The sequence below is a fragment of the Lynx rufus genome, unplaced genomic scaffold (assembly GCF_022079265.1).
Source record: "Lynx rufus isolate CCGP_SWC_20201006 ecotype Redwood Valley unplaced genomic scaffold, mLynRuf1.p SCAF_7, whole genome shotgun sequence".
Classification (NCBI taxonomy): domain Eukaryota; kingdom Metazoa; phylum Chordata; class Mammalia; order Carnivora; family Felidae; genus Lynx; species Lynx rufus.
The window spans coordinates 60443559-60459997 of NW_025814889.1; the positions used below are offsets into that span (position 1 = coordinate 60443559).

Consider the following 16439-nt stretch of genomic DNA (forward strand, 5'->3'; position numbering starts at 1 on the left):
AAATGTCAGATAGGTCTAACTACATATCAGACAAGCTGAACAGAGAATTGAACCAGAAAATAAAACTTCAATAATTATTCAGAAGTCAACTGGAGACACAGAGTAGGAACATATGAAGGAGAGTTAAATATGGAGCAGAGTGAGGAAAGCTAACGTATCTTTAACCCAAGTTCCTAAAGGAGGAGAAGAAAGGGGTTGGAGCAGAGGCAGGTCAAACTAAGAGTTCACCATTGGCAGAACTTCCAGAAGATTCAATTTAGGCTGAAGGAAAGTGATCACAAACAGAGCTAAATATAAATGTGTGGATAAATCTCAACACAAATTGTATGAAAAAAAAACGATGATAAAGTCTTATACATTTTTTAAAGTAGATTAAAATATTTCCCAATGATAGGCTCTCAGTCAGGAGGGAAGTCAGTGGAATTAAAGTGTTGCTAGAGATCTGTGTATCTCCATGATAGAGATACGACGTACAGAGGGGTAAAGATTGATTCATTTCAGACTAACAGAGTTTGTAACTTCCAAACTAATGAAAGGAAAACAATGAAATGAGGAAAACAAAACCCCAGTTGAAAATAAGGTGAGGGAAAAAGCAAAGCTGAAACGCCAAAAAGTCGACACAAATAGAGACCACGCAATCAGTTAGAAATGAATGCAAACATATGAGTAATTACATTAACTGTAAATACAATGAAAGTCTCTGGAAATGATCCAGTCGCCAAGGAGAGTAAACGAAGTAGAAGAGAACCAGGGAAAGAAAGACTACTTTTTTAGGAAGCAGACACTTAAGTTATGCATCAGAATTTTGAAGGCTTGTTGTCTTTTCTTGATGAAATCTTTGAGTAATTCAGTTTTGCCCTCTATTTCCAAACAAAGGAAAGTAAAAATAAAAGTATCTGCTGTAACTTAAAAAAAAAAAAAAAAAGGCAGTTGCAGCTTGGTGCCATGGAAATCATATTAAACAGTCAGCTCGTAGTTATTAAAAGCTTGGACTTTAGGATTACATGTGATAAATTTTTAAGGCTTAACTAACTGGATAAATACATAAGCCAAATAGAGTACCAATCAGAACAAAACATCAGAGCATTTAGGAAGAAAACTATTTTCTTTGAAAGGTGCACAGGAAGTCACAGGTCTTCTCGTTTAGATATGGTGGAAACGTACAAAGGCTACTGCCTCTCTCTCCAGAGTCAGGGATAATTTCATGAAGAGTTGGTTTTGGCAAGGATTGAGGAAAGGGGACAGTAGAGATGTGACAGAAGAGTGAAGTTGCTTGTATATTGATAGGCCTTCCCAGATGAATGGTCCCTTACACTGTGGATTCTCTCTACAGAGGAGAAAGCTCAAAATCATTCAGCAAGCAGCCTTGCAGCTCCCAGAGGGGCATGGTAGCAGGCACAGAGCTTATTCCATTCTAAGGGTTGGGCTTAGAAGAACAGTGTGTAAATAAAAGATTAAAATCAGTATGATAAGCACCAAGATGTCTATTACAAATGTTGACGAAGTAGGCAGAGAACATGTCATTACGTGTTGTTGCCATTGGGGTGCTGATCTATGAACAGGCTTTAGATATTTTTGTTATGAATTTTCCATAAGAATGTGGGTTAGGAAAGTGCCTACCTTCAGACATATTATCGTAAAGGACAAATACTAAAAAATGTATTTGATGATTTCAATCCTCAACCCTTAGATACTCTCCCATGTAGTTAAATCCTGGAAAGTCAGTCCTATTCTAACATAGTCCAACACCAATTAGGAAGAGTACTCTCAGGTTCATATTCAGGAAAAACCAATACGATAGAAATAAAATGCTTAATATTCTGTTGGAAATGAGCTGCAAAATTTGTATCAGAGCCATCTCCCTAGTTCCTAGTGACTTAATTCATCCCGTCATCCCGCCTTCCTCCCCATCCCCACAGTGCTTAGTTTTCACTTACTTCAGTGGTGTCATTTAAAAACAATGAGTACCTGAACTTGACTATACCTAGAAAAGCAATGTTCTGGTGGTTAGTGGGTTTTTTTTATGTACATATATGACTCCAGTTTTCAAAGAATTAGAATAAAATACACTCAATTACATTGAACATTTTTCTTGATTAGGAAATCAAGCTTAGACTTGAAATGAAGGACTTACACAAGCTCAGTTAGCTAATAAGCTATTAGAATTGGGATTCAAACAGGGATATCCACCTTAAATATTTATACTTTTAGTCACTATAGTTACCTTTATATACTTCCAGTATAAATATTGATAAATGTTAATGATTTTGGTGGTTTGAATATTAGATAACAGATTTTCCTTATTAGAACATTAGTCATCTTTGCTAATCATTGATTTAAGCAGCATTAAGAAGGAAATTTTTCATTTGGCCAGTGTGAGAAAGTGATTTGAAATCTGGGTTGGGTTTAATTTTGAGAAAGAAAACTATTCTTAGTGATTATTTTGATTCATCTTTAAAGACTTTTTTTTTTTTTTTTTTTTTTTAGCATAGCAAACTGAAGGGGTAAACTCAAATAAGTGAACATTTCTTAAATGGGAATAGTTAGGAATGTATTTAAAATTTAAATTATTTTTTCTTTGAAAAGGCAGAAGAAATTAGAAGTGGCCATGGAAGAAGAAGGATTAGCAGATGAAGAGGTAATGTTAGCTGTAATTACTGTGACTGTAGGTAACAGTACTCTATACTTGAAAGTTGCTAAGAGCGGATCTTAAATGTTCACACTAAAAAAAAAATTACTTATGTGAGACAATGGATATGTTAACAAGCCTTTTTGTGGTAACCATTTTACAATATATATGTGCATCAAACCATCGCGCTCTAAGCTTGCGTTATGTCAATTATATCTCAAGAAAGTTGGGGAGGGAAAGACTGATTACTGTATAATGGCAACCCCAGTGTCTTTGTCCTCTATTGATATCAGATGATTTTACAACTTAGGTAACATGGATTTCATCATTTGAATATGGGCTTGTTTGTTGCTATGATGGAGATCTTTAAAGAGGCAGCTTTTTTTAATTCCAAGAATATAGATTTAGTGAACAGTATCTATAGTATCTGGAGAGCATGGAATAAGAAGAGAGGGCTCTAAGAAGAATCCGTGAATTGCCAAATCTTCTCACATTTTTTCCTGAATATATCTTAAAACCCTCTAGTTCTCTAGTCCAGTGCCTCTACCCTACTTTTTTTTTTTTTAAGTTTATTTATTTATTTTGAGAGAGACAGAGACAGAGACAGAGAGAGCACGTGAATGGGGGAAGGGCAGAGAGAGAGATGGGGACAGGGGATCCAAAGCAGGCTCTGCGCTGACAGCAGAGAGCCTGATACCGAGTTTGAGCTTGAACTCATGAGTCATGAGATCATGACCGGGGCAAAGTTGGACACTAAGCCGACTGAGCCATCCAGGCGCCTGCCTCTACCCTACTTCAGACTACTGTGTAGTTCACTTAAAGAACAACTGCCCCCAGCTGGTGTCTTCCCACTTCCAGGTTTTCTGCATACACTATCCAGAGTTTCCTGTCTGAAAACAGGTTTGAGAGGCACCTGGGTAGCCCAGTCGTTAAGGGGCTGACTCTTGATTTTGGCTCAGGTCATTATCTCCTGGTTACTGGGATCCAGCCCTGCGTCAGGCTTCAGGCTGACAGTGCAGAGCCTGCTTGGGATCCTCTCCCTCCCTCTCTGTTCCTCCCCTTCTCATGCACACATGCACTCTCTCTCTTTAAATAAATAAACTTAAAAGAAAAATAAAAACAAGTTTGATCACATCACTCTTGCTTAACACCCTTCATGGGCTCCCAAGTACTCTCAGATAAGGGTAGACCCTTGAACATTAATGTGCAAGACCCCTCACAGTTTGGCCTCTGCTTTGTCTCTTTCACCTCGTCTCTTGTCACCCACCTCCATGCTGACCACCAATATTGAGTTACTTTAACTTCCACACTCTTGCCTGTGGACCTTTCATCTGTTATTTCTGCCACTTAGAAGTTCCTTACTCCTGCCCAACTCCTCTTATTCTTTTTTTTTTTTTAATTTTTTTTTTCAACGTTTATTTATTTTGGGGACAGAGAGAGACAGAGCATGAACGGGGGAGGGGCAGAGAGAGGGAGACACAGAATCGGAAACAGGCTCCAGGCTCCGAGCCATCAGCCCAGAGCCTGACGCGGGGCTCGAACTCACGGACCGCGAGATTGTGACCTGGCTGAGGTCGGATGCTCAACCGACTGCACCACCCAGGCGCCCCTCAACTCCTCTTATTCTTTAAGAAGCTCTGGGTCTCGCTTTGGGCCTCAGTTCCACTGGGAAATCTTCCCTAATATCTTGGGGTACTCTTCCCACATTCTGCATTAACAGAATGTTAATGTGTCCCATGTGTCTGTGTCCATGGGGCAGCCTAAAATATCCCCCTATAGTAGAAACTCCATAATGTCTTACTCAGCTATATACCTCCAGAGCTGGCAGGGGCTATAAGAAATAGTTCGTGAATAAACGAACAATGACCTTTCCCTCAAGGAGTTTACTGACTGGAAGGAGAGATCATGTATGTGTGTATATAAATATATGTATACATGATAGATTCTGGCAAGCTTTAAAAATACAGGGATTTCCCCCCACCTAATTCAGGGGATCAGAAAAGGTTTGGGAAGAAGTAACAGTTGATTTGAATGTTGAAAAAAATAGGTAGATTTACACAAGAATTAATAAATACATATAAAATAATGCAGAACAATGAACTATGAAGGATGCAGTAGAGGAAAGAGCATGGTAAACTGACACCATGTAGTGGAAAGGCTAGCCTTGGGATAGCTTACTGAGCGATGTACGCTTTATTTTCTAGGCAGTAGGGGGGTACAACCTAGATTAATTTGCTCAACAGTTTCAATGATCAGAAAGGAATTTCTGTGTTCAAAGAGCAGTCTAACAAATGATGACTTGAAAGCAGTTATTTAATCTTCCCTGTACCTTTCCTAGGACTTTACCTGTATTTTTCTGTTGGAAATGCTTAAGTGAAATAAAATATATTTAATGATTTGTACTACAGGTGGTTACTTTGTTAATCAGTTGACTCAACCTAGAAAATCTAAATTATTTACATAAAATTACTATAATATTTTAAAAACTCATTTAATTTATATCCTTTACACTTTAAGTGAGAAAGGTAATGGTTTCGATCTGTATTATAACCTATAGAGAAAAAATAAGGCCAAGCACATCTGTCCGCACATTTATTTATTAGTATTAATAACTTTCTTATCCTTAATAATCATATAATTATAATTGTATTAATGTACATTGTACATCATTATATCGATACAGAAATCTCAAGCATAAGGTCCTAATTCAGAATTTAGAGGGAGAAATTATAAAAACAGATGCCCAGGGGCCAAGCAGATAACACAAATGAAGGAAGCTGGCCGGCTTGGTTTCGCGACATCTTAGGTTATATGTTCTTTTGACCCAACACACTTTATCTGCATATTCAACTCCTAAGAATATTCTTTCACTTCCACAAAGAAATAGATTCTTTGTTTTTCTCTTTCTAAAATATTTGGTCCTCCGCGTTTATATTTTGATAGAGACATACCACCTTTCACTTTACTAAAAGAGAACAGGAGCACCAGTCCAATTCTGCATGTCCCCTGATGACTGGCATCAGTGGTGGATGCTGACAAGTTAGAGACCTGATGTCTGTCAAAGGGGGAGTGACTGCCACTTTGGCCGAGTGTGGCCAAGTTCCTGTTTTTCAGGAGAAACTGGAAATCTGGACTTTTATGTGAAATCACCTGCTTTTTAAAATATCGGCAAATAATTCAAGTGTCCTAAAAACAACTTGCAGGCCAAATCAAATATTTTCGAGGTTGAATACAGTTTGTAACTCAGTTTGCAACTGCTGGTCTGCACCAGGAAGTGCTGAATACATTTAGAAATATTTTGGGGGCGCCTGGGTGGCTCAGTTAGTTAAGTGTCTAAGTGTCTGACTTCAGCTCAGGTCATGATCTCACGGTTTGTGGGTTCAAGCCTCATGTTGGGCTCTGTGCTGACAGCTCAGAACCTGGAGCCTGTTTGGATTCTGTGTCTCCTCCTCTTTCTCTATCCCTCCCCCACTCCCACTCTGTATCTCTCTCTCTCTCTCTCAAAAATAAATAAACATTAAAAAAAATAAAAACTATTTTCCTAAATTCTTCTAAAGAACTTGTAGAAAGTGTGATATGATTTATACCTACAAATAGTGCCCTTTAATAACTATAAAATTTCTAACATTTTTCTGTGAAGATATTTTAATTCCACAAATGCTTATTATTAGGCCCATGCTAGGTCCTAGATTATGTCAAATTGTATAAAATAGACATCCTCTCTTATCCTTAATATAAAATATGTTGGAGCTATCATTATGTGGGGTGGATTTTTTAAAAATAAAGTTGTTTTCTAAAAATCTAGTTTTAGGGGCACCTGGGTGGCTCAATCGGTTGAGTGTCTGACTTCAGCTCAGGTCATGATCTCGCAGTTTGTGGGTTTAAGACCAACATCGGGCTCTGTGCTGACAGCTTAGAGCCTAGAGCCTGCTTCAAGTTCTGTGTCTCCCTCTCTCGCTGCCCCTCCCCTCCCCTGCTCAGTCTCTGTCTCTCTCTTTCTCAAAAATAAAACATTAAAAAAAACTAGTTTTAAAATGAAAAGTAATATTTATCCCTAATTCATTTGTAATAGAAAATCTTGGTGAAGTAATTTGTGAAAGTTATTTGTAAAAAATAAACCATATAATGTGATCATGTAGAATGTCTCTGCAGAATTGAAGTTGCCAACTGAACTCTTTCCTATCTCGGAACTTCTGTGTACCCTGTCTTATATAAAAACTGAACATCCCACAGATCAAGAGTTTGAGGAATTGAGGAACACCCCTCCTTTTTAAAAAGTTTATTTATTTATTTTGAGAAAAAGTGTGCAAGCTTGGGGAGGGGCAGAAAGAAAGGGAGAGAGAACCCCAAGCAGGCTCTGTGTTAGCACAGAGCCGGATGTGGGGCTTGATTTCAGGAACCTGAGATCATGACATGAGCCAAGATAAGGGTCAGATGCTTAACCAGCTAAGCTACCCAGGCACCCCAGGGAACACTCATTTAAAAAGGAATGGAGAAAGGAAGAAAACGATGTATGTCTAATTTCATCTTACTTAAGAATTACCATCAGACATGCAATATTATTCACTCTCATGGAAAACCAAAACAGACAAATTTAAGCTGCTTTTAAAAGGAGCCATGAAATGTTAAATGTGTTTCCAGATTTTGTTGTCCTGTTTGGTGAGAAAGGATATGATTACCACAAAAATGTTACTTGTTTTTCAAGGCTGTTTAATCTACACAAGTCATGAACAGATATATCAATGTGCTTTTTCATCAATATATATATTTTTTAGCTTATTAAGTTTTTTATTTTAATTCCCAGTAAGCATACAGTGTTGTATTAGTTTCAGGTGTACAATATAGCGATTGAACGATTCTATACATTACTCTGCTCATCATATCACCAATATATTTTTTTAACACTAGCTTGCTTCAGCTCCCTCCAGACTGCAACACTGATTTTAAGACTGATAGATCATGAAATAGGTTTTTCATTTTTCTGTTTTTAAAAGTAACCTCACAATGTTATAGTCATGTCCCATTTTTGTAAAATTGTATGCTCTATATACTTGTAATTTTCCCTTTTTGCCATTAAACAGCTGTGCCCCAAACTATATAAACATTGTTTGCTTGCTGCATTACACGACCTATCAAATATTAGTGAAAATTATTTTCTTTAGTGGCCTCTCTTCTGTTGATTTTGAGCACAGTTTATTAAAGTATGTAATGAGGTCATCTTTTTCATTTAGATTAGACAAGTTTCTGAAACTACACCCAACTCTACTACATTTTATAGTCCATAAAGTCAACAGTCCAGAATGTCTTCTGAAATTCTTACATTTATTCATTTACATACTTAAAACAACCCCCCCAACCCTCGCTGCTTTGAAAGACATGATACTATAGTGCCACCATGTGGCCTTTTTAAATTATAGTCTTTTTATTTTTTTATTTTTTTCCTGGAGGGACACAGGAGGCGGGGGGGGGGGGGGGGGGCGGGGAGTGTAAATTATAGTCTTACAACAAGCTACATTTGGGGGTTCCTAGGTGGTTCAGTTGGTTAAGCATCTGACTCCAGCTCAGGTCATGATCTCACAGTTCGTGACTTTGAGCCCCGCATCAGGCTCTGTGCTGATAGCTCAGAACCTGGAGCCTGCTTCAGATTCTGTGTCTCCCTCTCTCTTTGCCCCTCCCCACTCACACTCTCTGTCTCTCTGAAAAACAAACATTTAAAAAAAAAAAAAAACAAGCTACATTTTTGGGCTTTTTTGTCTTATTAGTATTTCGGTTATTTTTTAAAAATCACTGAAGGAGCATTTTTGAACAAAAAGAAATCTTCACTGTTTCCACCATTGATATGAAGACATCATTTCCGGATTTCATCTTCTTAGATTAACTTTGTTTAAAGTATCAGAATTCCATTGCACTGGGGATACACATTTACAGATTCCCAGTTAATTGATAGCTTGCCATACCTTTTTGAAAGCAGATATACACAGGAGTAGTAAGAGACTAATCAATGGTTATACCTTGTACTGTGTTTAAAAGCAGTGTTTCTGAGCTGTTATGGTCATTTGACTTGCCTTTTCTTCAGAATGGAATTCCTGAAAGCCTGGTAGAGTTCATTTGAAGATGAACAGGTGCTTAATTTTTTTGATTTTGTTTCTTTCCCACTGTATGTTGCCTCAACTAGGAACTAACAGAATGTCAACAGAGTTTTGTTTGGTAAGGGGAAAAATGAGGTTTAGAACAATGAGATAAATGCCTATTCCAAATGTAACCTTCAGGTATTTCATAATGTTTCTTATTAATGGCAGTTATTTTTTGGTGACTTTTAGAGAGTGAATTATGAAATTACTGACTTGAATATTTTAACGAATTCTTCATGTAATCATTATGTTTTTTGGCAGTTTCATATTTTTAGGAAGTTGTGTGCCAAATCTCAAGGAGTTTATTAAAATTTATCTAAGAAAAAATTCTGTCAAAAGCAAATCTCTATGGAAACATGCTGTTTGTTATTTTGGTGTCCTAAGTCTCAGTAGTTGTCACAGAACAGCCTTGGAAATTAGGGAAGTGAAGCAAAGTAGATTGCCTGACTGTAAAATTCATTATCAGAATACTATTAGCATTTCCTAAAGTTTAATTTTTATTTATAAATTAAGTTAGCATGTAGATGAAATATGTGATGAGCTCATTAAGGTGAAATAGTTAATGGAATCCACCTGAAGAATAAGATTTATCAATTGTTAAGAATGAAAAAGTTTCTTAAGATTGCTTTATTCTTTCCATGCTTAACAAATACTCGACTTTGGTAAATTTAAGATAATATTTAAGATACTTTACTCCCATTTTTATATATCTCATCTTTTAATAATATTTAAGATACTTCCATTTTGATGTATCTCATTTTTTAACACTATAGCCTTCATTGAAAACAAAATCATCTTTTTAAATTCTTTTTTTAATAGAAAAAGTTACGCCGATCACAGCATGCCCGAAAGGAAACAGAGTTCTTACGGCTCAAGAGGACCAGACTTGGCTTGGATGACTTTGAGTCTCTGAAAGTTATAGGAAGAGGAGCATTTGGAGAGGTTACTTCTTCTTTTTTTTTTTTTTTTTTAATGTTTGTTTATTTTTGAGAGAGAGACAGAGTGCAAGCAGGGGAGGGGCAGAGAGAAAGGGAGACACAGAATCCCAAGCAGGCTCCAGGCTCTGAGCTGTCAGCACAGAGCCCAACACAAGATCATGACCTGAGCTGAAGTCGGATACTTAACTGACTAAGCCACCGAGGTGCCCCGAGATTACTTCTTTTCTAAATGCATTGCTATTGAAAGTATCTATCTTCATTCAGATAGTTTAAAATATATATTAAAATAGTTTAATGTAGCAAAATAGTTTAATTTTAATGAAATTCCTAAAATATAAGCAGTGGCAAATTGCCACTGATCTCTTTAAAGAAACTTACCTTTTGCTCCTAAATCAATAGTAATGACCGTTTAACATTGATAGTATGATCGATTTTTACATTCTAGGTGCGGCTGGTTCAGAAGAAAGATACAGGCCATATCTATGCAATGAAGATATTGAGAAAAGCTGATATGCTTGAAAAAGAGCAGGTATGAGTTCTTTAACACATGTAACCAAAGGAGCACCACTGACTAGGTGTTAGAGTAAATGTAAATATTGGAATTTATAAAAAGGAATCTACACGTCTTACTATATATAGTCCTATTAATTTTTTTGATAGCTTGTTTCATTGTTTCTCAATTCTCAAGAAAGTTAAAATTTCTTCCAAATTGTAATCTGAAAACGTCTTAGGGGCGCCTGGGTAGCTCAGTCGGTTGAGCATCCGACTTCGGCTCAGGTCATGATCTCACGGTTCGTGAGTTCGAGCCCCGCATCGGGCTTTGTGCTGACCGCTCAGAGCCCGGAGCCTGCTTCAGATTCTGTGTCCCCCTCTCTCTCCGCCCCACCCCTGCTTGTGCTCTGTCTCTCTGTCTTTCAAAAATGAATAAACATAAAAAAATTTTTTTTTTTAAATGCCTTAGTCTGTTTAGGCTATCATAAGTGCCTAAAGTGCCACAGACTGGGTGGCTTAAACAACAGAAATTTATTTTCTCACAGTTCTGGAGGCCAAAAGTCCAAGATCAATGTCATGGCAGGGTTTGCTTTCTGGTGAGGCGCACTTACTGACTTGCAGATAGCTTCCCACTAAGTGCCCTTGGTGTGTGCACAGAGAGAAAATGTGAGCTCTCTGGGGTCTTTTCGTATAAGGACACTATCCCCCCTCTCCCTCCATGACCTCACTTGACCTTAATTACTTCCTTAGAGGCCCCATCTCCAAATTCAGTCACCCTGGGGGTTAGGGCCTCACCATAGGAATTTGGGGGGTTTGGGAGGGACACAAACAGTCCATAACAAAATACCTTCTTTTCTGATTTCAGTGAAAATAAACGACAGTTCTCAGCTTCCTTTATCCCTGTCACATTAGAAGCAAGACCGGTCTCCTGAGAGTTTGCTGATTTTACATATTTCCAAAATCTGTAACCCCTCTAATTTCATACTCCTGGACTCTCCATGTTTCCTGTGACTTTAACGCGGTTTGAGGGTTGGTCATAAATCTGAAAACATCAATAATATTACTTTATGTATTCACCTCTGTCTAGTCTAGGTGGACACTCTGTAGAACCCTAAATTGATTCTATATACTAGGGAAGGACTCAACAATGGAGATATAGAGGGAAGATAACACCTCTCTCTACTTAATTCTTTACTTCAGCCTTTTAGTGTCTGCCTAAAGCTTACTTACCAGTTCAGCTTTTTATTGAACAGGTTGAGGAAGAGGTTTAGTCAAAAAGACCAAAGTACATGTCATCATAGACTCTTTTGATTCTTCTTTGCTTCCACTTTCTTCTCAGCCAGGCAGCCATGGTGGAGGGAGCAGGACCTCCCAGTGGTGCACCACCAGCTGCTGGGGCGGGCCCACCAGCTCCTACCTTGCAGATGAGGCTCCTGATGTTGATGTTGGCCAGAGCCTTTGCCGACAAGCCTGGCCAGAAAGGTTCAACATCTATACCTGCTGCTTTAATGAGGGCATCGATCCTATCCTCCGTGACTGTCACTCATGGTCGTGCAGGATGAGGGCTGAGTAGGAGCAGGGGAGCCCTGAGACGGAGGCCATGGTGCAGATGAGTGCTATGTCTGGCCTGGTGCTAGTTTCTGGATGAACTGAGGGCCTCACCCCAATGTGGCCTTAGCTTCCTCTGAAGGACTGAGCACCTTAATGGCAGCTGAGGAAAGCCCCACCTGAAGCTTACTTGGCTATTACAGCAGTATACTATTGATTTTCATTTAAACATGGCCCTCTTGAATTTTCACTGCGTTCTTTCACTATTTCTAGTCCATGCACTCAACAAGTATTTATTGGGTGCCTGTGATGTGCCAGATGTGCCCATAATGTGCTCTAGGATCTGGGAATACAGTGGTTAACAGGACAAACCTGATCCTTGGTTTTTCTTTTCTTTTTTGATCCTTGTTTTTTTTCTAGTAGTGGGGAGATAGGCAGACAGCTATTTCAAATAGGATTGAGAAAGACTATGACAAAAGTTTTAACAAAAGGGTAAATCAATGCAGATGACCTGGGTTTAGGAGGAAGAATTAGATCGGGGTTGTTTCTCTAAAGAGGGAATATTTGATGAAAGACTGAGGAATGAGAAAGAAGGACAGATAAAGATCTGGTAGAACAAATATCTGCAAATGCAGAGGCCCTGAAGCAAGAATAGTCTTGTCCTGCTCAAAGAAGAGAAAGAAGCCACTGTGGCTACAATTCAGTGCAGGAAGAGTGGTGGGAGAGGTAGGCAGGGACAAGATTACGCAGGGATTTGAAGGCCAAGGCAGAGCATTTGGGTTTTATTCTAAATGCGAGGGGAGGACACTTTTGTTTGAACAGAGGAGTGGCATTGATGTTTTACAAAGATGAATCAATCCCTTTGCTTGCTGACAGAAGAAACAAGAGTTGAAGCGGAGAAACCAGTAAGAGACTGTGTGGCACCTCCAGCCAGAATGTGATTGTGGCTTATCCTGGGGCTGCAGCAGTGAAGCTGAAGAAAAGTCTGACAGATTAAGTGTATGTTTTAGTGGAAGAGTCCGCAGGATTTTCTGTGATGTCCTCTATATTAGGGGATGAGAGGAGGGGTAAGGGTAGTGAGGAAAAAATAGAAGAAGCAGGATCATACCTAGTGTTTCACTTAGAAACGGGGTACATGATGGTGTCATTTCTGATTTAGAAAAGAATGAAAAAAGAACAGGTTTGGAGATCAGGGGAATGAAGAGTTCTCTTTTGTGGCATATTAAGTTTGAGCTGCCTGTTAGATCTCCAAGAAGAGGTATTGAGTTGACAGTTGGCTAGAATACAGAGAGAAGTTTGACTAGAAATATCCTTTGGAAGCCATCAATGTATTGATCATATTTAAAGTAATTGGACAAGATGAAATTTCCTAGAAAACAAATCTGGATAGAGAAAGAAAGGGGGACTGGATCCAAGCCCTAGAGAACAATAGGCAGAAGAGAGACCAGCAAAGGGAACCAACAGGGAACATCTTATCAGGCAGGGGAGACTGGGAGAACATGGTGTCATGGAAGCCAAGAGAAGAAAGTGTTTAAAGGAGGAGGTGAGTGGTCAACTATGTTGAATGCTGCAGAGAGAGTACAAGGAGGAAGACAAGCCAGTGGATGTCCCAATATGGAGATTAATAGCTCAGCAAAGACATTCCCAGTGGATTGGGGGGCAGAAGCCTGACTGAAATAGTGTAACAGAAAGCAAAAAGAAAGCAAGACGTGGAGAATGTGAGCACAGATAAATCTTTCATGTGAAGCAGAACAAAGAACAGATTTGTAAAGTGGGATTTAGGGTAAAGAGGATTTTTTTTTTCTTTTTAAGACAGAAGTTTTTGATGCTGATTGGAAGAATCCATTAGAAAGAAAATTGAAGATGCAGGAGAGAGCAGATAATTATAGGACTACACTGGCAGACAGAAGAGTTGATCTTTGGTAGGAGTAGACAATTACCTATCCACTAACACAGGAAGGAGAGGCAGAGAAAGTGGGAACGAATGCAGGTGGTTGATTTAGTAGTGCCAAGTGCCAAGTTCCTGCCTGAATATAAATAAGTGAGGCCATCATGTCTTAGTAGATAGCTAGCTGGAGGTGTAAGGAGAGAGAATTTGTGAAATAGTCACAACTATTGATTTGAATGGTGTGAAAGCTAGGGAAATACAGTTGAATACCCATTGAGATCGGCAGTCAGGAATGTAAAGTGAAACCAGTTAGCATAGTTGGGTAACTTTTCTGTAGTAATACTTAGTTGCTCTGGGGTAGGTACAGAATAGACAGAAATTTGAGTTTAATTAGGGTTGATGTTTTCCCAGGCAAATACAATGGAGGAAGAGGACGAGGGAGTTTAAAGCATTTGTAAGAGTGATCCTAATGATGGAATCTAGGCTGGATAGAAAAAAGAAATGAGATTGCGAGGAGACTAATAGAGAAAAAGTGGTAGAGTCCATGGAAGGGAGATTGAAGTACAAGAATAAGAGATCTGGAAGGATAAAAGGTGGAGATCAGAGAGTTCCTTGGGGCACTGGGTGGCTCAGCTGGTTAAGTGTCCAACTCTTGACTTCGGCTCAGGTGATGATCTCACAGTTCCTGCAATTGAGCCCCATGTTGGGCTCTGCACTGACAGTGCAGAGCCTGCTTGGGATTCTCTCTCTCCCTCTCTCTCTGCCTCCCCCTCACTTTCACATGCACTCTCTTGCTCTCACTGTCTCTCACACTCTCTCAAAATAAATAAATAAAGATCGAAAAAAGGGAGGGGGCTCCTGGGTGGCTCATTTGGTTAAGCCTCCAACTCCGGCTCAGGTCATGGTCTCATGGTTTGGTTCCTGAGGTCAAGCCCCACATCGGGCTCTTTGCTGCCAGCACAGAGTCTTCTTCAGATCCTCTGTCCCCCTCCCTTCCTTGCCCCTCCCCCCTGCGCCCTCTCTCTCTCAAAAAGAAATAGAAAAGAAACATTAAAAAAAAAGGTCCTCGAAATTGAGATTTTAGAGGGGATACAGTTATTGTAATGAGGTTACCATGGGTGGCTGACCAACATGCAGTGGTGGAAGAGATCAGTGAGGATGAGGAAGAAGTCAATAGATAGGGTAGCTGACGGTTCATCCTTATGGATGTTGAAATCTATCCATGAGTGGAAAAGATGGAAAGGAAGTTGGTGAGCCATGAGCTGAAGTCATGAATGAGAGGGGTTGACTGGGAGTTCTATAAATGATAGCTGTGAGGATAGATGATGGCTGATGGAATTTCACAACATGCACTTCAAAAGAGTTGCAGACAAGGAAAGTGTCACAGTGGTTCAGATGCAGCATGAAAATGAGCAGGAAACCTACCGCCTCACCAAGTAAGATGTGAAAGAAAAGCAGGCCATTCCTGAGAACTCCTTGTGCAGGAAGACAGAACTCTCAGCAGACAGCCTAGTTTCAGTCAGGATAACAAGGTGATAGGAACCATCCAGAGGTGAGATGATAGGGGACTTTTTTGAAGACAGACTGATTCTAGAGGGAAGAGGTATGGAACTCAAGGAAGGTTGAAATACTGAATTGTATTAGAGAATTACAGATAATGATAAGAATAAAGGTCTGGGTCAAGATGTAGAGCCTCAGAGACAAAGAGATTAACAGGATCTAACTAAGCCATATGGGATTAGTCCTGGGTAAGGTTTTGGAGGAAGGACAAAAGGAGCAGTTCAGTCTTTAGGTACTAACCACATGTGGCTACCAAGCACTTAAGTATAGGTAGTCTGAATTGAGATGTGCTATAAATGGAAAATACATACCAAAATTTGAAGATTCTGCACAAAAAAAACTCAATAATTTTTTATATTGATTATGTACTGAAATGATAACATTTTGGATACATGGAGTTACATAAACTATATTATTAAAACTAATTTCCCTTGGGGTGCTTGGGTGGCTCAGTCGGTTAAGATTCCGACTTCAGCTCAGGTCATGATCTCACTGTCTGAGTTCAAGCCGCATGTCAGGCTCTGTGCTGACAGCTCAGAGCCTGGAGGCTGCTTCGGATTCTGTGTCTCCCTCTCTCTTCCCCTTCCCCACTTGTGCTCTGTTTCTCTCTCTCTCTCTTAAAAAAGTAAAGACATTAAAAAAAATTTTTTTTTTAAATAAAAAAATTTCCCGTTTCTTTTTTACTTTTTATGTGGCCACTAGAAATCTTTAAATTATATATGTGGCTTGCAGTGTATTTCTATTGGATAGCACCAATCTTGAATATTTTGCCAGAGATTGAAGAGCTTCTGACCATTTTTCATTCCCATGCAGGGAAAATCCCACCGGAGCCCAAACATCGAGTCTATTTTGCATTGTGTTATTGTTTTCCCCCCCTATAAATTAATCTGCCTTTGCCACCACTGAATTTCATTTTAGAAAACCTTTTCCCACTCAATTCTAAAAGGTCATTACTTTAAGTTTTTATTACATTTACTTTAATACTAACCAGTCCACAAAATTTAGTAGCACATTGTCTCCCTGATATTGTGGTACCAGATTACTATGTGTGATAACTTCCTATTATTTGAAAACAGGACCATTTTGAAAACATCCTGTAATCTGACTTTAAAGCATTTAAAAATAATCAAGCCAAGTTTATGATGTAGTTTTTCCTGACAGCACCATAGATGCAGCATCAAAGGTTTGAGGTTTTTCCTTTACTAACCCAGAAATGCTTTGTAAAAGGCAATGGGTAAGAATTTTGATACCAT

General features: G+C 39.0%; 1 protein-coding gene across 3 annotated transcripts in view; it reads left to right on the plus strand.

Annotated features, from left to right (window-relative positions):
- Nucleotides 1–16439, plus strand: part of STK38L (serine/threonine kinase 38 like) — an 83434-nt gene that overhangs the window by 53845 nt on the left and 13150 nt on the right. For all 3 annotated transcript variants that reach the window (XM_047066200.1, XM_047066199.1, XM_047066201.1), the window contains exons 3-5: nt 2587–2638; nt 9580–9702; nt 10144–10227. In XM_047066200.1, coding sequence (XP_046922156.1) covers nt 2587–2638; nt 9580–9702; nt 10144–10227 — 259 coding nt within the window. The remainder of the gene's footprint in view (nt 1–2586; nt 2639–9579; nt 9703–10143; nt 10228–16439) is intronic.